The 22575-nt window shown below is 41.0% G+C and overlaps 1 protein-coding gene across 2 annotated transcripts in view; it reads right to left on the reverse strand.

Moving 5' to 3' along the window:
- Nucleotides 1–22575, reverse strand: part of smo (smoothened, frizzled class receptor) — a 49706-nt gene that overhangs the window by 11377 nt on the left and 15754 nt on the right. Inside the window, exons 1-9 of one of the 2 annotated variants that reach the window (XM_072241565.1) lie at nucleotides 20506–20756; nucleotides 19774–19979; nucleotides 18150–18359; nucleotides 14839–15011; nucleotides 11920–12139; nucleotides 8951–9074; nucleotides 6870–6962; nucleotides 5775–5883; nucleotides 1812–1997 (exon numbers count right to left, since the gene is read on the reverse strand). In XM_072241565.1, the coding sequence (XP_072097666.1) occupies nucleotides 1812–1997; nucleotides 5775–5883; nucleotides 6870–6962; nucleotides 8951–9074; nucleotides 11920–12139; nucleotides 14839–15011; nucleotides 18150–18359; nucleotides 19774–19953 (1295 nt within the window). In that variant the 5' untranslated portion in view covers nucleotides 19954–19979; nucleotides 20506–20756. Of the gene's footprint in view, nucleotides 1–1811; nucleotides 1998–5774; nucleotides 5884–6869; nucleotides 6963–8950; nucleotides 9075–11919; nucleotides 12140–14838; nucleotides 15012–18149; nucleotides 18360–19773; nucleotides 19980–20505; nucleotides 20757–22575 lie in introns of those variants that run through there. The other variant, XM_072241564.1, reaches the window with a different exon arrangement.

Consider the following 22575-nt stretch of genomic DNA (forward strand, 5'->3'; position numbering starts at 1 on the left):
CTTGAGGTAATCACCATTCAGGAGGATGAACACAATGGAAGGTAATATTGGTGAGATCTAATAAAGAAGAAGCTGTAGCATCAGTTGGATGGTTTATTTAAAATCTTGCTAAAAATATCCCTTCAGAAGAATTCATTATATCTTGGAGCCTCACTCCACTAATACGTTGGTTGATAGGATTTAATTGAATTCGTATCTTCCTGACTTCATCATGGACTCTTCATAAAAGACCTTTCTTATTGTCTTTTATTTGGCACAACCATGATTTCACCAACCCTATACAGAGTATCTGTAATGCTCTATAAGATCCTTGTCCTTGGATCTTTTCTAATACAGTACATGTGAAGCCAAACATGGTCCTAACTTGTGATAATGTCTTGTGTTTTATTAACTACCACAAAATTCTCATCATATTTGATGGTATTTTCCTGAGTGCAATTATTTACTTCTGTACCATCTTTATTAATGCTGTCTGTAGTTTGTCTAAATCAATGAAAAAAATCTTTGTCAGATTATTTCTGTCTCCCAATATCTCCCATCTCCTCCAATTGAAATGGTTTAAAAATTGAAGCCTCCTGTCACCTACTCAACATGTTTTATTTTTACCTGCTTTCTTTCAATCATTCTGACAACCTGCGTTTAAGGGTATTAGCTCTTTTGTCAAGGGCTTCTCAAAATTAACAAACATCCTATTCAAAGCAACGCACACCAAATGCTGGAGGAACTCGACAGGCCAGGAAGCATCTGTGGAAAAAAGTAAACAGTCAACGTTTCGGGCAGAGACCCTTTATCAGGACTGGAAGAGAAGAGGAGTCAGAGTGAGAAGATGGTTAGGGGGGGAGGGAGTACAAGTAGATAGGTGAAACCAGGAGGGGGGAGGGATGAAGTAAAGAGCTGGGAAGTTGATTGGTAAAAAAATAAAGGGCTGGAGAAAGGGGATTCTGATAGGAGAGAAGACCATGGAAGAAAGGGGAACGAAGGAACATCCTATTCAGACATCCATGTATATGACATTGTGCACGTTCCATTACTGAAATGAAATATTAAGAACAGGGTGTTCTGATTGTTTAGCTAGTGAACAAAGCATCTATTCAGACCACTAATGCTTGGTTGATTAATCGTGGCGGCTTTAGAAAGTATAACATATGGTGCTGTGGTTCATTTCTTCACATTATTAAGATCTTGATCTCACATAAGTAATCACCAGGCAGTTAAATTATCAAGATGGATGTCTCAGATTCGGCTGTATTCCTTGAGTGTGGATATTATTGGGTAATTTAAGTGAATGATTTAAATAATTAAATAAGTCAGCCAGCGAGACAAAGAGAAGCTGTTCATTGTGGTGGGAGCATCCAGACGTGGGTGTAACATTAAATTTTAAGCTAGGCTTTCATGGATGAAGTTAGAAACTACTTGTTAATATAAAAGGTGGTGTAAATTTGGAACTCTCTACCCTAAAGAATGTTAAGGTTGGGGATCAAATGAAATTTTTCAAATGAAGATAACTTATTCTTTGGCAAAAATGTTGAAGAATTATGGAAATCAGGAAAGAGCTGGAGATCAATGCTGATTTATTTGAATGTTGCTCTGTTGCATTTAAGGGGTTCTTTTCAGAAATTGAAGAGCTTTTAGTGACAAAGGACACTTTGGGAATACTCATCCCCTTTCTTAGCAAAATTATTTATCCTTCAGGAGGGATAGCAGGGACACCAGACATGATAAGAGCACATTAAAATTGCAATTAAATCACTTTTGCTTGCAGTAATTTTAATTTTTCCACCATTTTACAATGCCAAAGTGAATTCTCTTACCTCAGCCATGTCCTTTTCCAGATCAAGACTGTAGCTTTGGTCCATACCCAGGTGCTCATGGCGATACCTGTCCCAAACATGGCAAATATGTTTATCTTTTCCACCAGGAGACTGGGGCGATTCTTGATGCTACATTCAGGGATAGGTGTGTTGGTTTGCTCAGCAATGGAAACATTGGCTTCGCACCTGCGGAATTAAACATAAAGTCAATCAAATATGAAAACTCCACCAAATGTGTGCGTTGAGCTACTTACAAACATTTTACAAACAGGATAATAGATATTATCCAGACCACAGAGCACATATAGACAAAAATGCAACAATTATTATTCATACGTATTCATTACTGACATAATCAGTGTACCTCAATATATCTATGCCCAGCAATAAGCCAGCTATAATATACAATGGTCCACTATGTCACATCTTATTTTAATAACTCCAATAGTATCTCTGTGAAGCTGAAAATTAGTGTTGAATTTTAGGAAGGAAAAGAATATATATTTGACTATCTCAAAGTGTTTAATGAACACAATAATGTCCTAGTTAGCATGGTTTCTTCAATGGAAAATCTTGCCTGACATATCTGTTGGAATTCTTTGAAGAAATGAAAAGCGGGATAGACAAAGGAGAACCTGTTGATGTTGCGTTCTTGGATTTTAAGAAGGCTTTTGACGAGGTGCCATACATGAGGCTGCTTAACGAGCTACGAACCCATGGTATTACAGGAAAGATTCTAGCATGGATAAAGCAGTGGCTGGTTGGCAGGAGGCAAAGAGTGGGAATAAAGGGAGCCTTTTCTGGTTGACTGCCAGTGAGTAGGGGTGTTCCACAGGGGTCTGTGTTGGGACCAATTCCTTTTACTTTATATGTCAATGATTTGGATGATGGAACTGATGGCTTTGTTGCAAAGTTTACAGATGATATGAAGATAGGTGGAGGGGAAGGTAGTTTTGAGGAAATAGGCTATAGAAGGACAGATTAGGAGAATGGGCAAAGAAATGGCAGATGGAATACAGTGTCAGGAAGTGTATGGTCATACACTTCGGTAGAAGAAATTTTCTAAATGCAGGGAAAATACAAAAATCTGAGGCACAAAGGGATTTAGGAGTCCTTGTGCAGGATTCTCTAAAGGTTAATCTGCATGTTGAATTTGTGGTGAGGAAGGCAAATGTGATGTTAACATTCACTTCAAGAGGACTAGAGTATAAAACCAAGGATGTAACGTTGAGACTTTATGAAGCAGTGGTGAGGACTCACTTGGAATATTATGAGTGATTTTGGATTCCTTATCTTAGAAAGGATGCATTGAAACTGGAAAGGGTTCAAAGGAGGTTCACGAAAATGATTCCAGAATGATTTCAGCATTTGATGGCTCTGGACCTGTGTTCACTGGAATTCAAAAGAATGAGGCGTGACCTACTTGAAAGCTATCAATGGTGAAAGGCCTTGATAGAGTGAATGTGGAGTGGATGTTTCCTATGGTGGGAGTGTCTAAGACCAGAGGACACAATCTCAGAATAAAGGTCCTTTTAGAATGGAGATGAGAAGCAATTTCTTTAGACAGAAGTAGTGAATCTGTTGAATTCATTGCCACAAGCAGCTGTAGAGGCCAAATTTCTTAAGACGGAGGTTGATAGATTCTTGATTGGTCAGGACATGAAGGGATGCGAGGGGAAAGCAGGAGATTGGGGTTGAGAGGAAAAACGGATCAGCCATGATAAAATGGCGGAGCAAAGTTGATGGGCCAAATAGCATAAATCTGCTGCTATATCTTATCGTCTTATGGTCTAAATGTGCCAGTCAATTTTCACATGGTCAGGACTCACAGCCAGCCTTGAAATAATTGATCATAATTGCCTTTAGTGATCCTTATTGGAAGTAAATATTTGTCAGGGCACCAAGGTGATACCCCCTGCTTTTCAAAGAGTTTACATATAGTGACTGGATTTTACCACCCCAAATGTAAGACTGTAATTCTTACACCTTGTCCTCATGCTCAAGTGTCAGCCTAGATTGTGCTCCGGTCTCTGAAGGAAACCTGGAAGCACAACCTGCCACCCACTGAGTTCAACACTGATAATTGGAGTGTAAATTATGTCTCGATTTAAGGAGCTCCAGTTCTATTCCTTCCTTGCTGCTTCTTGATATCATTCTCCAATAAACAGAATACTAGGAAACAGCATGAACCTATGAAACACAATTCCTAGTACAGGTAATGCACGGAAAGATTCTATGTGGCTCACTGAGTCTGTGCCTCCAGGCCAAGATGAATTCAAACCAATGTTGAAAGATGCTACGCAAACTCCTAATTTCTACTGTGTTTAAGGTCAATCTGTTCACTATTAAAGTTAAATGAAAGTTTTCCTAGATCAGAAATTTTCAAAAGATGCAGGGAATCTTCTAGTACAACACTCCTTTGGTCAACATCTTCTGGATAGATCATGAAACCATGTAGTTCACTTCTTTTATGACCTTTGTAGAAACATAGACAACCCTACAGCACAATATAGGTCCTTCGGCCCACAAAGTTGTGCCGAACATGTCCCTACCTTAGAAATTACTAGGCTTACCCATAGCCCTCTATTTTTCTAAGCTCTATGTACCTATACAACAGTCTCTTAAAAGACCCTATTGTATCCGCCTCCACCACCATTGCCGGCAGCCCATTCCACGCACTCACCACTCTCTGCATAAAAGCTTACCCCTGACATCTCCTCTGTACCTACTCCCTAGCACATTAAACCTGTGTCCTCTTGTGGCAACCATTCCAGCCCTGGGAAAAAGCCTCTGACTATCCACACAGTCAATGCCTCTCATCATCTCATACGTTTGTTTTTTGTGTTGAATGTTGGACTGCTGCGTACCAATGTTCAATTCCAATTTGCTGATTAAACCTTCCATTGTTCATTCATTAATGCAGTGAAGGAGACTGAAATATTGAGCTGAATGTGGAAGATGAGCTCCAGCAGCTTGAGTTTTTATTGCTGGGGGGTCGATCTGCTACCGGAAAGGGAAGACTGCCTTTTTATCATTGGGGAATCGCTCTGCTACCAGGGAGGGGAGACTGCCTTTTGATCGCTGGGGGATTGTTATGTTGCCAGAGAGGAGAGATGCCTTTTTATCACTGGGGGATCGCTTTGCTACCAGGGAGGGGAGATTGCCTTTTTATTTCTGGGGATCGCTCACTGCCAGGGAGAGGAGATTGCCTTTTAGTCACTGGGGGATTGTTCTGTTGCCAGAGAGAGGAGATGCCTTTTTATCGCTGGGGGGGGGGGGGGGTCGCTCTGCTGAGAGAGACAGGAGACTGCCTTTTTATCACTGGGGGATCGCTCTGCTGGCAGAGACAGGAGACTGCCTTTTTATTGCTGGGAGGATCGCTCAGCAGGCAGAGACAGAAGACTGCCTTTTTATCGCCGCGGGGGGGGGGGGTTCGCTCTGTTGCGTAGAGGGAAGATGCCTTTTCATTGCTGGGGGATCGCTCACTGCTGGAGAGAGAAAGGCCAGCTGCTGTGCCCTGAGAATGTTATCCAGGTTTTATGATTTTTGGATATGGACTTGGACTGTAGACTTCTTTTTCCTGTCTTATAGTTTTTTATATTGTGTTTTTCACCCGATCTTTCTCATTTTTTTGTGTAAGGGGGGTTAGGGATTTGGGGGTTGATATTTCTGTTCCACTTTTGTTTGTTTTTTTTTGTGCCAGGAGGAGGGATTTGGGGGTTGCTGATCGTGCTGCTGTTCTTTTCTTTCTTGGTTTTGTGGCTATCTGGAGAGAAGAATTTCAGAGTTGATAATAAATGATCTTTAAACCTTTGAAATGTGGCATTCTAATGAGCAGCTTAGGCACTCCTTTGAATCAAACAGGAGTTTAATGTCCCAAATTCACTTTAAGTCTTCACTGAGTAGATAACTAGTAGCTAAAGAGTAACTCCTTACAGGGTAGGAGGTGAACTGGTTACTTACAGAACAAAATCACGGAAACTCCTCTCCCAGTCAGCCTGGTTAAAGAAGTCGTAAAAATGGCAGCCAAATGTGATGAAGACAAAGCCAAATGCCAAGAAGCCAAAAATACCTGAAAAAAAAACTCATTGTTAAAACAACACAGTCTTACATTTGCACAAAGCTAGAATGATTCAAACACTTCCCCTCCACATGTAAAATGTAAACACCCTCACAAACATATACATGCATACAAACATCAAGAACTGCAGCCAATCTCATTTCATGGCAATAAGCTTGAGTTCCTTCACCTACAGAGAGAATCATCTTTTGTTGCTTCCATTTACCTGCAACAGTGTAGACCGAGGAAAAGAACCTGGTGGGGAATTTTATTTTAATATTATGAGAAATGACCTCAAGTTAACCTTTGTAATCTTAGAAAATATGGATAAAGGGCAATTCAGGTATATTCTCCCATGTTATAAATGGAGAGTGTATTAGTTGCATAGAAAGGGGTTTCAAAAGGAATCATGGAATAATAACTTTTGCTAATGATGAGGACATAGAAGTTGGGTCTACTCCTATATTAAATATCTTCCAGTAAAGATTACCTACAATAGTTACTTTTCATTCTTATGATTAAACCCACTGCAAAAGTGATTGTCAGTTCCATTCTCCAGCTCTTTTCCCATAGCCCTAAATGTTTTTTCTTCAAGGATCCAACAAGTTCTCTTTTGCAAGCAACAGCTGAATCTGCATGCACGTCAGTGAATTTCAGTTCATGAGTACTCAATGTGTGAAGAAGTTACTACTTCAGTCACCTGCCGTATCTATCCCAAACACTGATTTCTTCGTCCTTTTATCGCTTCTGTTTCCCTTTTACCTCTGTCTCTGGTCTATCCATGCAGTTGAAGTCCATCATGGTTCACAGCTTTCCCAAGGGGAAGTCACTAGAATTGGACACAATTTCTGAGATGTGGCCAAATCACTATTTTACAGAGGTTTGACATAACTGCTTTTGCTCTCTAGGGCTCCACATACCTAGCAGAGAAACTAGAGACTTTCTAACTGCAACTCTGTAAGGTACGGAGTTGAGATCTTACGCTGACCAATTCTTACCGAGACGAAGCATCGTTTCATTAATTTTACTGGCTGCTTTCTCACTCAGGAGCCCAGGGTGGTTACTCTTTATTGAGAACAAGGTCATGACACCTGTAAGAGAAATAGTGGAAGCCGAAATAAGCCAGTGACCAATTTAAAAATGAAACATTCTGTAAATCAGAAGAAAATCAGGATCTTTGTGCAAAGAGAACCAAAAACCTAACACTCCCTTCCTCCTAGAACAGTTGTTGAGGGTGGACCATAGGGTTAAATGTGGGTGGGGGGGGGGCTCTCCTCTAAGATATTCAGAAGTAATCTGATATTACTTCTGATTAGAGGTAATTCTATTGGTCATTTAGTAATTGGTTGCCATGGTAACGTGGAGGTTAGAGTTTAGAGTTCACTTCCAACACCACCTGTAAGAATTTTACATCCTCCCTGTGACCACGTGGGTTTCCTCCGGGTGCTCTGGTTTCCTCCCACATTCCAAAGATGTACTGGTTAGTAGGTTGATTAATCATTGTAAATTAGGCTAGGGTCAGATAGGTAGATTGCTGGGTGGTGCAGGTCATTGGACCCGAAGGGCCTGTTCCACACTGTATCCCTAAATAAAGTAAAATAAAATAAAAATATTTGTCTAAAACCTGAAGGATTACAGAACTAAGGTAGACAGATGGAGTTAAGATCAACCATGATCTAACTGAGTGGTAGAATTAGTTTGAGGGATTGAATGGTTTCAGTTCTGTTTCCATCTAAGTGGAAAGACACATTTTTCAAACAAGTCATATTTCAGAACTGGGAGTGAGGATCTCCTTATAAGGACTTCGTCAGCATAAAGAGAAAGGGGGAAAAAGCTCTTAACTCATGGTCAATATTTTTGCTAGGGAATGGAACTTTTTTCCATGGCAGAATTTGCAGTATGATGGACAAGCAATGGATACCCAGAACCCTTCCTATCAGGCCAGACATGCTGAACTCACCTAAGGTTTACAAGGCAGAGATTGAGAGGAATTTGTCAGGAGACTGTGTCAAGGGCTACACAGCCACCGTGGCTAAATGGCATTGTAAACAAGCCAGCTATGATTTAATTGATTGGTGGAACTGGTTTTGCTTTTGAGAACTGGCCATTGCTGGTAAGGCCAACGCTAACTGCACTTCACTAACTGTCCTTAAGAAAATGGTGGTGGACCAACTTCTCGAAATAAGCTTAAGTCCTTAGTGTTGTAGTTTTATACACCACACAAACTAGGCCCTTCGGCCCAATGGGTGAATACGTGCACACAGAGCTTATAGAAAGGGAGTTACTGGATTTCATACATTACCACATCAGGATGGTGTGCAACATGGAAGGGAACCTGTGGGTGGTGGTGTTGCAATGCTGTTGGTGCCCTTTTCCTTCCTGACGGCAGAGATGAGGTCTGAAAGGTGCTGTCGGGGTGACGCGGGCAAGTAACTGCAGTGCATTCAGTAGAAGGTACAAACTGCAGCCAACAGGCGTGACTGATGTGAGAAACAAATGTATAGGATGGAGGATTGGATATGGATTAGCTGGCTGCTTTATCCTGGATGAAGGTAATGCAACTGTATTCATTCATTCAAATATACAGCATGGCATTTTGCTCCTGATGTAGATGGTGGAAAGGCCTTGGGGCATCAGGGTGTGGGTTACTCAGTGCTGTATACGTAGCTTCTCAACTGTCTTTGTAGCTATGGTATTTACGTGCCTGAACCTTTTGAGCTTTGGCCCTCTGAATGCTTATAGTCATGGCTTGGCAATGGTAATGCCATTGAAATCAATCACTGCCTTGCATTTTTGTGGCACAAATGATGCCACTTATCAGTACATCCCTAAATATTATGTAGGTCTTGCTGCATGAGGTCTGGCCAAGGAATTATCATCCTGTAGAGATTTGCTAATGTTTGAAACTGGGTCAAAATACAACTGCAAAAAGTTAGTTGCAAGAGTGGGGTCTGGCTGAAGGTGGACAGAGAGCTCCAGCTGCTGATATACTTAAGGCACATTAAATAAGGCGCATCATGAAATTGGTTTGAATTAATTTTGGATTTTATTCTTTGTATGACAGATCCATGCTACGTACCTCTAATAAGAAAATAGCCGCCAACCAGCAAAACCAGTCCAATTGGAGCCAGGACAAATCCTGCCCGGAAGTGATAATCCTTATATCCAACAAAACAGATCCCACTAACAGAGTCTCCATCCACCTACGGAACAAGACCAAACAAAATTATGAGGGAATTAGACAGGGTAAACATAAGCAGGCTTTTACCACTGAGGCTGGGTGAGGCGAGAACTAAAGGTCATGGGTTAAGGGTGAAAGGTGAAATACTTAAGAGGATCTTCTTCACTCAGAGAATGGTGCAAGTGTGGAATGAGCTGCCAGTGGAAATGGTGGATGTGGGTTTGACTGCAAGATCTAGGAGAAGTTTGGATAAGTAAATGGTATGGAGGGGTATGGCCCAGGTGTAGGTTGATGGGACTAGGCAGAATAACAGCTTGGCACAGGCTACACAGGCCAGAGTCTGTTTCTGTGCTGAGTGCTCTGTGATTCAGTCATTTTACTGCAATGTCATTTAGGTAGGGACTCAGACCATGAACATGTCAAGGATCTAACTATGACACACATTAAAGAGTAAATACTAAACCCAGCGAGGATTAATCCAAGTCATCATTATCAACTCCGCAGCATCCTTTTTCAATCTAATATGTATTTAATTATCCGTTTAGTTTCAGTTCAAATGAAGAATGTTGGCATTAGAGCCAAGTAAATTTACATTTTGTATTTGATCAGTTGTCAAGGGTAGGTACAGAAAATAATCAAAAATGTCAATGGATTACAAGCTATTATCTCTAAAGATCTAAAGCACTGGCAAGGTAGGTTACAACCATACCAATCCCCGAACAAACATCAATCTGTGAGTAACTCTGAGTAGGGATTTGAAAGGATTTTGATGTCCTTGGAGGGAATGCAATGCAAATTCACCAAAATTATACCTTTACTCTAGGTTTAAATTATGAGGAAAGATCACACAAATTGTTATATCCCCAGAAATCTGGAAGGTTAAGGAGTGATTTGATGATAATTTTCTAGATGTTGAGGGAACTGAAAGAGTAAATAGAGAAAAAGAGTATTTTTGCTCATTAGGTTGCCAAAACCAGGGGACAGTGTTAAATTTTGTAACTCCAAAACCTAATCAAGAGTAAAAACACAGGAGGAGGGTCTACTTAGTTTTTACTTTAGTAGACATGTACATATATAACTTGGTGGCATGACGATGTATGCCAATAATGAGGTGGCCTATAGGGAAGAAGTCAGCTCTCTAACACAGTGGCGTCAAGAAAACAACCTCTCCCTCAATGTCGCAAAAACAAAGGAGCTGGTTGTGGATTATAGGAGGAATGGGGATGGACTGTCCCCTATTGACATCAATGAATCTGGAGTTGAGAAGGTAAACAGCTTCAAGTTCCTCGGCATCCATATCACTGAGGACCTCATGTCGTCTGTGCACACTAGCTGTGTGGTGAAAAAGGCACAACAGCACCTCTTTCACCTCAGACGGTTGAGGAAGTTTGTTATGGGCCCCCAAATCCTAAGAACTTTCTACAGGGGCACAATTGAGAGCATCCTGACTGGCTGCATCACTGCCTGGTATGGGACCTGTACCTCCTTTAATCACAGGATTCTGCAGAGTGGTGTGGACAGCCCAGCACATCTGTAGTTGTGAACTCCCCATGATTCAGGACATTTACAGGGACAGGTGTGTAAAAAGGGCCGGTAGGATCTCTGGGGACCCAAGCCATCCCAACCATGGTCTATTCCAGCTGCTACCATCCAGGAAGCGGTACCGCAGTATAAAAGCCAGGACCAACGGGCTCCAGGATAGCTTCTTCCACCAGGCCATCAGAATGATGAACTGACGCTGACTTGAGTGTATTCTATATTACATTGACTGTTTTATTTATTATAAATTACTATGATTGCACAGTGCACATTTAGATAGAGACGTAACATAAGGATTTTTACTCCTCGTATGTGAAGGATGTAAGAAATGAAGTCAATTCAATTCATTCATGTACTTCGTACATATCACCCGTAATGAATCATGTAAACAAGCAAAGAATGCTTAAGCAGACAATATATTTACAATATTACTGAAATTATGGCCTTAAAAAAACTAGAGCCTAATTTTTAAGAAGTGCAATTAAGATCTTTATACGGATGATGGTATAAATTTGGTGTTTCTCTACAAATGGTATTTGATGCAGAGTCAATTGCCAATTTTAATCTAAGACTAAAAGACACTGATACCAATAAAGTATTAAGGAACACGGAGAAGAATAGGTACATGGAAGTACATAACAGATTAGCCATAATTTTACTGAATGAACCTCCAAGTGGACCACGACCTTGTCAAAGGGTTCGGAGGCTTGTGTGTCTAAATGACCCGGAGAACTATGTTGGCTAGCATCAGGGCCTGTGCTTTGACTCTTGGCAGGGTCATCCACACCAAACAGGTCAAAGGGTAGAGGCCAGACTAAGAGTGGTCCACCAGTCCTCCAGCTTTGGGGGTTCAGCTCAGGGCTAACAACCCTGCCTGGTCAAAAAAAAAAAATTTTGTGGAAACAGCAATGAAGGATCCTTCTATATCTGTGTGCAACGGTATGGACAGTCAGAGATGGAGCACCTTTATTGCAGCCCTGAACACCAGCAGCATAACGGGCAGTAACCTAAGCTAACCTTACTGATAGAAGAACATACTTACATACCTCAGGGGCTAAATTACCAGTTTCTGTTCCTATGTTTCTATCATCATCAAGCTGACATCACTCAATACTTAAATTATCAATCAAAATCTTACATGACTTCCTAATCCCGTTTCCCCCCCCCCCACTGCCATCTATAATCTCCATCACCACATACCCAAAATAAAAATATAAATCCTTCACATTATCCACCCATAATCACATTGGGCCTCCAAGTTGTTATCCTCCAGCCTATCCCCTCCAACATATCCAATTTCTGGACAATGCAATTGGGTGTACTTTTACCTGAGCCAATGCTAGGATGGCAACGGTGAGTATAAACGGGATTGACCAGGTGATAAGGTGGAAGTAGGAAGTCTTGCCAGACAGAGGCTGATAGGTGGTGCCAAGGGCCTTGAAGGACATGTGCCAGGCGTACGTAAGCATCACGAACCAGATCACTCCAGACATGAGCGAGTAATAGACAATCACAAAAATGATAACACAAGAGAGTGTTTCATTGGATCTGTCAGAGAAACAGCAGTTACAGTGAGATTATTCCCTTTGTCCATTACCACTTAAACATAGCAAGCTCACACAACTAGGAATGCAACTTGTTTAATGAATGATGTTGAATAAGGGATAAATATTGCTCATGTCACCGGGAAAAAAATGATCATTTTCTGTGAAGTAATGATAAAAATATTACAAAGATCCATCTTTTAAATGCACCTGAGAGGGCAGAGAGGCTTCAATTTAATATATCAACCAAAGCAGCATTTCAAATAGCAACACACATAAAATGCTGGAGGAACTCAGGCAGCATCTATGGAAAAGAGTACAGCTGATGTTTTGGGCTGAGACCCTTCAGCAGGACCAAATAGCACATCAGTCTCTGAGCACTGCAATAGGTGTGACAGGATACATTCTGTGGTCAAGTGTAGGCATGTAGGATTTAGTATGGATAAGCATGATGGCTGGCAATGAAATGGGGGGGAGGGCTGAAGGGACGTTTTTTATGCTGTACAACTACGTTTGTGTGACTCTGGCTTAGAGGCAAATGCGCTCTTTTTCACTTTTCACTTTGCTGGCAAGGGGCATCTGGTCTAATCAAAACTTTCTTCTTCCTTGAAATGACCATCAGGAAATGTCTGTGAAAGAGTTAAAATGGCATTGTGGTTAGATTTAATTAGTATTTAATAAACATAAACTTTATTTATTTAAAGAAGATAGACTGATGCCTTTTGAACAATTAGTTGATAAATATTCTCTTTCATACTCACACTTTTTACAATACCAAGTTAGACGTTTCTTACAAAAATAATTAAGTAATTTTCCTTACATATTGGATGCCGACCTGTTAGATACTATTACGAGTATGAACCCTTTGATGAAGGGTTCCATTGGAAGAATTTATGATTTACTATTACAATGGGATAAGCGTCCTTTATTTAAGGTTAAACAAGATTGGGAAAAGGAACTTAATTTGACTTTTATGATGGAGGACTGGATGTGGATTCTGAAGTTGGTTAACTCTTCTTCGATCTGTGCTAGTCATTCACTGATTCAATTTAAAATTGTACATCGTTACTATTTGACGTAGGAGAGATTGTCTAAAATGTTTCCTAATGTTGATAGTTATTGCAATAGATGTAAAACTGAGACAGCTATACTGACACACATGTTTTGGTCCTGTTTGATACTGGAACAGTTCTGGAAGTCAGTTTTTTCTACAATTTCTAAAGCACTTAAAAATAATTTACAACCTAACAAATTAACTGTGCTTTTTGGAATAATTCCTCAAAATATCCGCGGTACCTCTTTGTCTGACCAACGTGTTATTGCATTTGTTACATTGATAGCTAGGAGGGACATTTTGTTGAACTGGAAGAAAACATCGGCTTCCATCTTGTCACAATGGTTCTCTCAAGTGATGCTATGTCTTAGTTTGGAGAAAATTAGAAGTCAAACTTTTGAACTTATGTTTGATTTTGAGAAAAGACGGGGTTTATTAGCTCGTTACTATCATTTGAATTAATTGATAGATTTCCTCCACGATCTAATTGTAAATGTTTGGTACTTTTTTTTTCTTGCTGCCAGTTTGATGTTTATCTTTAGAAGCTTTTTGTATGACGCATGGCTCTGGGTTGAACACCTAATGGGGTTTTTTTCCCTCACATTTCCTTGCTTAGTAGGGTTTTTTTTTCTCTTTTTTTTGGTCACCAAAATTTTTTCAATCTTTAAAACAATGTTTTTTTTTCTTGAGACATTGTAAGTGTTGCCTACTTCAATGTACTCTTGTTAATTTTGGATAATAATAATAAAAAGATTTGGAAGTTTTTCATAAACTCAAGCAAGTCTGTAGATGCTAAAAATCCAAAGCAACACACACAAAGCTAGGGGAGCTCAGCAGGCCAGGCAGCATCCATGGAAATGAACAGATAGTTGATGTTTTGGGCAAAGACTCTTCTTCAAGACAGAGAAGGAAGGGTGAAGATGCAGAATAAAAATGTGGGGGGGGGAGGGGAGGATGCTAGCTGGAAGGTGATAGGTGAAGTCAGGTGGGTGGGAAAGGTCAAGGGCCAGAAAAGAAAGAATCTGATAGGAGAGGAGATTGGACCATAGGAGAAGGGGGAGGCGGGGAGGGGCCCATAGGGGAAGGAAATGTGGGTGAGAAGTAAACAGTCAGTGCAGAATGGCGGGGGGGGGGGGGGGGATTTGTTTACCAGAAGAAAAAAATCGATATTCACGCCACCAGGTTAGAGGGTGTCCAAACAGAATATACTTAGTATTTACAGGTCTGGATTGTTGATCTGAAGACACTAGTTCAATGCCTACCACAAAACATTCAATTTCAAGTAAATCTGGAATGAATAAAAGCTGGTATCTTGTACAGTGATTATAATGATAAATCTTTCCAATCTGTAACAAATCAACAAATTATGCAGCTATTTCATGTAAAAATGTACCTTGGGTTTTACATCGCCAACAGGTGAACAACAATGACAGAGAGGAACAATAAAGTACTACATTTACCCTTTCATAATCTTCATTCCCCGTTCACTATTCTAGTAAGCATGTCCCACCCATTTCCTAGCTTTGCTACTAATCCTCCATCTAGTGTCAGGAATTCAAAGACAAGACGTCAAGGAGTCTACAGAGAAAGCAATACTGCCATGAGGCCAGCGAGACATTGAAGAACAAACCAGAGCAGGGTGAACATACGTTGGCTCTCCAAGTCGCATGGTCCCATCTGCCTTGCAGACAATTTCCTTCCTGGCCCCGTCCATGAACTGTGCAAGCCAGCCAATACTTCCAATGAAGAAACACGTATTGATGTAGAACAAGATGACAGCAGGATAACGATTAGAATTCTTCCAGTCAGCAATAAATGTGGCCTAAAAAAACATGGAGAAAGACAGAGATGGAGCTCCAATCAAAACAAGACCTTTCAGCAACAGTTAATAATGTCAACAACCTTAACAAAATAAGCAAACCAATGACATCTAGTGGTAAGGCATCAGTATCACTTTATTGACATCAATGTGAGGAAAGAGTCTTCCTTCAAATATCTTCTTCGAATATCGACACGTGTCATGAACCTCATTACATAATATATCAATTAAACAGGTTCTGGATCAACCCAAATAATAGATTTTGGCTTACATCCCAGGAAAGAATTCCTTGCTCATAGTTTTATTAATATGGCTAAAAAAAATTAAACTATCCATTTCAATGCAGTCTATGCTAAGTAATGATTACTGTGGCCACCAGTAACCTATTGGGAATTAGGTCAAAATCTTTCAATTTGTTAGACCATTTTAAGCAACACATACTGTGCCAAAGGATTCAAGTCACTCGCTGGTGCAGAGAGCGATGTGGTCTTCGTATCCTAACCAGCATTGAACACTTATGATAAAAAGAGAGAACACAAGAAATACTCAACAATTCAGGCAGCATCTGTGGAAGGAGAAAGAATTAACATTTCAGTCAATAACATTTCATCAGAATTCCTGCGTCTATTTATACTTTTATGCTCCCTTTGTTCTCTCCATCCTATGCTTCATGGCAATTTAAAATGTTTGATTACTAACTTCTAGTTCTGATGAAAGGTCATCAACCTGTATTATTAAATCTCTTCATCCTTCCATAGATGATGTCTAATCTTCTCAGTATCTTTAGCATTTTCTATTTATTTATTTCTCAGGAGTCTGTGGAGATTTGGCATATCATCAGAAACCTTAGCAAACGTCTATAGATGTAGTGTGGAAAGTGTGCTGACTGGCTGCACTACAGCCTGGTATGGGAACGCCAATGCCTTTGAGTGAAAAATCCTACAAGCCAAGGAGCTAATGGCGCCTAACGGGACTCCTCTGCTTGCATCTTCGCAAACAGCTCTATTTCTATCTTTAATATTTCTATTTTTCCCTTTCAGGGTTCTTTTGAAGACTCTGACCTGGAGATACATACTGACTTTGGTTCTTTGCAGGAATGGGACCCGCTCTTGGGGTCTCACGAATGGCCGGTATTCGATATACCAAGGATGTAGCCGAGAAGACTTGCTCGCCTTCAGAGTTCCAGGATTTTGTGGCTCTGGAGGCAGGCAGACTCGCGGACAGTGCCGCCGCAGGAAACTGGTGTATCATGGGAGACAGAAGATCGAAAACAGCAAGCTGGCTGCTGGCTGTGTGCCCAGAGACCAGAGTTCTTTGGGCACAGAGCTCGGAAAAAGCAATACAATGGACTTATAACACTGTAAATCAGTGAGTTGTTTGTTATGTCTCCCCTCTCACTGTGAAACAGGGACACCTCTTTCTCCCTTATTAGGGAGAGAGAAAGCCTGTGGTATGTCGAATACCAGGCGAACGAGTAGTCTTTGGGTTACTACAAGTCTGTGTCTTTATGGATGCTTTGCTGTGTGCTTGAGTGCTCGGTGGTGGGTGCTGATTTTTTTTTTGCTGGTGGGGGAGGGAGGTCGTCGCTTTGTTGCTGCTTCTGCATGGGAGGGGGAGCTGGGGGGGGGCTTTGGGGTTCTAACATTTAACAGTCATTCATTCTTTGGGGCACTCCTCTGTTTTCAATGGTTGCAAAGTAAAAGCATTTCAGGAAGTATATTATATACATTTCTCTGATATTAAATGTACCTTTGAAAAGGTGATGGATTCAGCCCCGTACATCATAGGTAAAGCCCACCCAACCATTGAGCACATCTACATGAAACGCTGCCGTAGAAAAGCAGCGTCCATCATCAGAGGTCCTCACCACCTCTTTTCTCGCTTCTGCCATCTGGTAGGAGGTACAGGTGCCTCAGGACTCACACCACTAGGTTCAAGAACAGTTACTACCCCTCAACCATCAGGCTCTTAAACAAAATGGAATAACTACACTCATTTAAGGACTCTTTTAACTTGTTATTTCATGCTCATTATTTATTGCTATTTATTAATATCTGCATTTCCACAGTTTGCTGTCCATTGTTTACAGTTCTATAGATTTGCTAAGTATGCCCACAGAAGAATCTCAGGGGTATATTTATATTTCAGATTACCTGCAAGTAACATATTTTGTTTTTATAGTAATAATTATAGTTCCTTGGAATAAACTTAAGCACAGCCTGTTTTTATTGACATTTAACATCTCTATCCCAACAGGTAGGTGTGAGTAGCGTACACACAGGAATATGATCAAGGGCTTGTGGCAGAGCTTAGTCTATATAGGTATACGGAAATCTACTTGTGGGGTTTCAGGAAATGGATCTTAACAGAGTGGAATTTCACTGGGAGTCTAAGGCTGTTTACAAATAGATTACTGGAGTGATCCGCAGACTAGTTAATAAATTTACGTGGTTTCTGTATATTGAATAGCAAACATCAGCAAAAAAAATACTAGTTGAAATCTAATCAAGAAGTTCATGTAATGAAAGGGATGAGTGTTTTACAATCTGTGTAGAATTATTTGTATTCACTTTCCAAGAATAATTTTATTAAGTGAACCCAGACTGCCACAGGGTACTGATTAAATCCATCTTTTTCACACACATCCATCATAGGATGTGCAGTTTCTTTACCTAGTGGTATCCTTAAAAACATGGGAAAAAATTCCACAAATGGGGATCCTTCTTGGGACCCATATAAATACTCCTTTAAGTATGCAAATCAGGTAAGCCAGTAGGATACTGCCCATCGTTTTGGGAGAACTGCTCAGCCCACCCAGTTAGATGCCGTTGACAAAAATTATGAACTGTTTTTGGTGTAATAAAGACAAGGTAGGATTATGTGAAGGTTTCTCATTTTTCCACCAATTAGAGTATTTTTTAGCAGCCAGCTTTCTCTTGCAAAAAAGAGCCCACAGCACCAAGCCTCGCAACACCCCAATACCTGCCCAAAATCTTTAAGTTTACTTTCACATACTTGTGAAACTTAGCTCCAACAAGAAAAAGGGAGAAGAAAAACTTCCCTTCAATTAGTGCTGAAGTATCAGTGAAGTCAAGCAGTCTGAGTGCTGGTCATAAGTAGCCAACTGAGGACAGCACTCACCAGGGTAAAAAACGTACAGAGAATGGTCACAGAACCAAAGATGGCAATGTAGACATGCATGGCATCGTGCTCGCTGTTTGTGAAGAGAGGATTCTGACACTGGATCCCACAGCCTTCCACATCTTCATACCAGCTCTTTGGGTTCTCTGTGCGCACCAGAGGAGCCTCACAGCGGCCAGAGGTGTTAAACTTTATGTTCTGTACTTCATTCTGAAAAAGAAAATTTAGAAACAAAAAATTAACTTCTTAACTTTATAAACCTTCCTCTGATCCGTTCTAGTACCACTTTGGTACCCTCTTAGCAACAATGAAATGGCAGGTTGGCAGCCTGTTCCCAACAGCGGTTATCTCCTCTGTTCCAAAAAGCAGTGGTCTCCTCTGCAATATACCCATGTGCACACAGGATAGATTACAATTAGTGCAGCAATTAGTGTAACGCTTTACAGACCCAGCAATCGAGATTTAAGGAGTTTGTACATTCTCCCCATGATCGCATGGGTTTCCTCCTGCATTCCAAAGACCTATGGTTAGTAAATTGTGGGCATGCTATCGAAACCCTTTTTTGCTGGGAATCTCTGGAAATGCAGCTTATTAGCCACTAGTCTCTGCGGCAAGAAACCCATCTTTCTCAGGCTTCATACATCTAGGCTGTATAGAACTTTGGTCCCGTTAAATCCGTGAGATTGGGATGTCTCACCCACCCAAACCCCGGTTTGTGTGAATGCTGTGTGACTTATGCCCCCGGCAATTGCCCATCAACAAGAAATAACAGATAGTACACTGCATACAATTATAAAGAAGTACATTTAAGAATGTTAACTTAAGCCAAGTTATTAAAGGAAAGAAAGACAAAAACATAAAGGGCCCATTATACTTAAACAGTCACAGATGCACGGTGGAGCTCAAATCCTCCTGAAGCCGTTGTTTATGATGTACACACTGTACCTTGCGAATGTCGCTCGAAATCCATCCCAAACAAACAGCCTTTCCCACGGGAGTATTGGTCCTTCCTCCTTGAAGTCATTCATCTGCACAAAGCACCCTGTGCAACAGGGCAGCATCCTCCGCCATCTCCCCACTGTCTGCTCCCAGATCCCGCCAACAAACACCTCGAGCCACACCAGTGTCCCTCACAAAAGTCTCTGCCCAGCGTACTCTAGAAACTTCTCCCAATTTCACCATTCTGATTGGCTGACACCGCATTCCAAAGCTGAACAACAAAGCCCCCTATCTCAGCTCAAACCCCCCTTACCTCAGCTCAAACCCAGACAGGCTGAAAGCAGAACAGACTGCACTTACAGGACTGCTAAAATGAAATACCCACAGCATAGCAGTAAAAATCTTAACCAGGGCATCACACTATATTGCCACTGGAACCACGGCAACATCTGCAGGCTGCCCCCAACACATTCTTAAACTGTGTTGGTCATTACACCAAAGCACACTTCACTGTATGTTTCAGTGTTTCAATGTACACGTGACAAATAAAACTAGTCTTTAAAAAATAATCTCTATCTCACAGCTCACACATGAGGAGCCCCTTCTTGCATGAGGTTGGGAGGACTGGCATCACTGTTTTTACAGCTGTGTAAGGGTTTCTTTTTGCTGACTCCCAGTTACTTACCTGGCAATCTTCAGGAAAGCGGTCAATCGAACACTTCAGAAAGTCAGGCCAGCCTCTCTCCCGCTCCACAATGGCACAGGGGCTTCTCGTGATCTGGCACATACGCTGACCTGGAAGTTCCACTTTGCCATTTTCACACTTTGGCATGTAGACAGCGCAAAGAAGTTGCTGAATCACCATCCAACAGCCTGGAGCATTCCGCAGCCCTGAGAAAGATAATGGCACCATTAAAAAGTTTAGTTTCAAGTCTTTTCTTAAACTCCAGTTTGAGAATTCAGGAAATAAAGATATATCTGGCTTCTATGGTATTTATAGTCCTGAGCCAGACTCTCAACCAGAAACATCAGCCAGCGATTCCTCTCTTGCCACCAATGAGTGCACCTGCACTTTGATTTTTGCTCCAGATTCCAGCATCTGCAGTCCCCTGCATCTCTGTAATGCTAATGGAATTTGGATGAGAGTTCCTCATCTCTAAACTTTTTCATAATGTCTCCACCTGTCTCAGTAATATGACATGTTCATTAGATCTTATTACAGCATCCCTTTTTTAACCTCTAGATGCCACCTTTAGAACAACCAGTTATTTCTGATGATGTTATCAAGACCAACCCTATCTTGAACCTTATTACTGAAGCAATTTGTGGAGCTTACAGGAAAATAATGTTTCCCCCTCCTGGATATTAATAAAAAATAAGTGAACAAATATAAACTCTAAGTTTCAAACATACAGACCTCTCTAGATTTAGGAAATGTTGCACTTAGAACGGAAAGTTGCACTTCATTCCTTTCTTTCTTCCACATTATTCCTAAGGTGGAAGAAAAGGAAGGGGAAGCCATAAAACTTTCTAGACTCTCAGCTCCATTGCTTCAGTTGTAACTTAGAAGTCACTGTAAATAACTCAGACGTTATTTTAAATTTGGTCACTGTGTTTTTAGTAACTGAGTTGTCAGTGTGACGTTTAGCACTGAATGGAGTTGCACCGCAATCTCGTCATCCTCAGCAATGACAATAAAGCTCGAACTAACAAAAAACAAATAAGTGAGTTCACGACAGAAAAGGGAATCGAAAGCCATGCTGAAAGGCCGAGATGAGACAAATGAAATGGGTGGAGATCTGCACAGATGCAGGAAATTGTTTCTGAGCTGCAATGTTCCCATAATTCACTCTTGGAATAAGACCATAAGTAATAGGAAGTGGAAACCATTCAGTTGCTCGTCCCTTTTCTGTCATTACACAAGAATCCATTGATCATTTACCTCAGTACTTCTTTCCTGCACTAAGCCCATATCATTTCATTCCCTTAATATCAAAATACCCATCAACCTCAGTGTTAAATAAATTTAGCGATCAAGCCTCCAAAACCCACTACAGAATTCCAAATATTCATTAACTCAAGCTGAATGGTTGAGCCAGTATTTTCGGTCTCTGACTAATTCCAGTCATCCTAACCCAGAGAAAATAGCATTGCTGTATCTACCCTGTCAAATCCATTTCAAAATCCATGCCTCATCCTAATAAAGTCAGGAGTGTATAGTATAGCCCAGTCTATTGAATCATTCTGCAGTCAACAAATCCACCATCTCTAGAATTAACCTGGTGAGCCTTTGCTGTATGTTGTACCCCCGCCATCATAATTATATACTCCCTTAGCTGTGAAGACCTAGGCTCTATAGAATATTCCAGAAGGAGTCTTGTCAGGGCCTTATATAATTAGATTAAAACATCTCTATACTTATAATCAAATACTCTTGCAATAAAGGCCAACATGCACTTGCATTCCTAAATTCCTCCCTAAACTAGTATGTACACTTTCAATGACGAGGGTACCAAGACACCCAAGTCCTTCTGGCACCCACAGTTTTTAGTCCTGCATTTCCAAAATATTCCATCAAAGACCAAGACCTCACACGTTTCCCCATTGTATTTCACCTGTCAGGTCTTCACCCATTTCCTTATCTGTCTATAAGCCCCTGAAGCCTTTCTGCATTCTCCTCACACTCAGAATATATGCATAGCTGATACTCAATTATCCAAATAAATTGATGTGGACTGTTAACGCCAGGACCAATCCCTGTGGCATCTCATTAGTCACAGCCTCCCAACCCAAAAATGGCCTGTTTATCCCCGCTCTTCAATCTTGCACCCATTAACCAACACCAGTCTATTCCATGTCAGTCTTTTACCTCCAATACCGTCTGCTCTAATTTTCATTAATAACCTTTTATGTGTCACCTTGCTGAATCCTTTCTGAATGTTCATCTACACCACATGCTTGGTGCTCAATTCTGCTATTTCCTCGGGGTCAATATCACAAATGACCTGACTTGGTCCAACCAAGCAGAGTTCACTGCCAAGAAGGCCCACCAGCGCCCTTACTTCCTGAGGAAACTAAAGAAATTTGGCCTGTCCCCTGAAACTCTCACTAATTTTTATAGATTCACCATAGAAAGCATTCTTCTAGGGTGCATCACAACCTGGTATGGAAGTTGTCCTGTCCAAGACTGAAAGAAGCTGCAGAAGATCATGAACATGGCGCAGCACATCACACAAAACAATCTTCTGTCCGTGGACTCACTTTACACCGCACACAGTCAGAGCAGTGCTGCCAGGATAATTAAGGACACGACCCACCCAGCCAACACACTTTTCGTCCTCTTCCCTCCGGGAGAAGGTTTTGGAGCTTGAAGACTCGTACGGCCAGATTTGGGAACAGCTTCTTTCCAACTGTGATAACACTGCTGAACAGATCCTGACCCGGATCTGGGCCATACCCTCTAAATATCTGGACCTGCCTCTCGGTT

This window comes from Mobula birostris, chromosome 23, assembly GCF_030028105.1.
Source record: "Mobula birostris isolate sMobBir1 chromosome 23, sMobBir1.hap1, whole genome shotgun sequence".
In the NCBI taxonomy this organism is placed as follows: Eukaryota; Metazoa; Chordata; class Chondrichthyes; order Myliobatiformes; family Myliobatidae; genus Mobula; species Mobula birostris.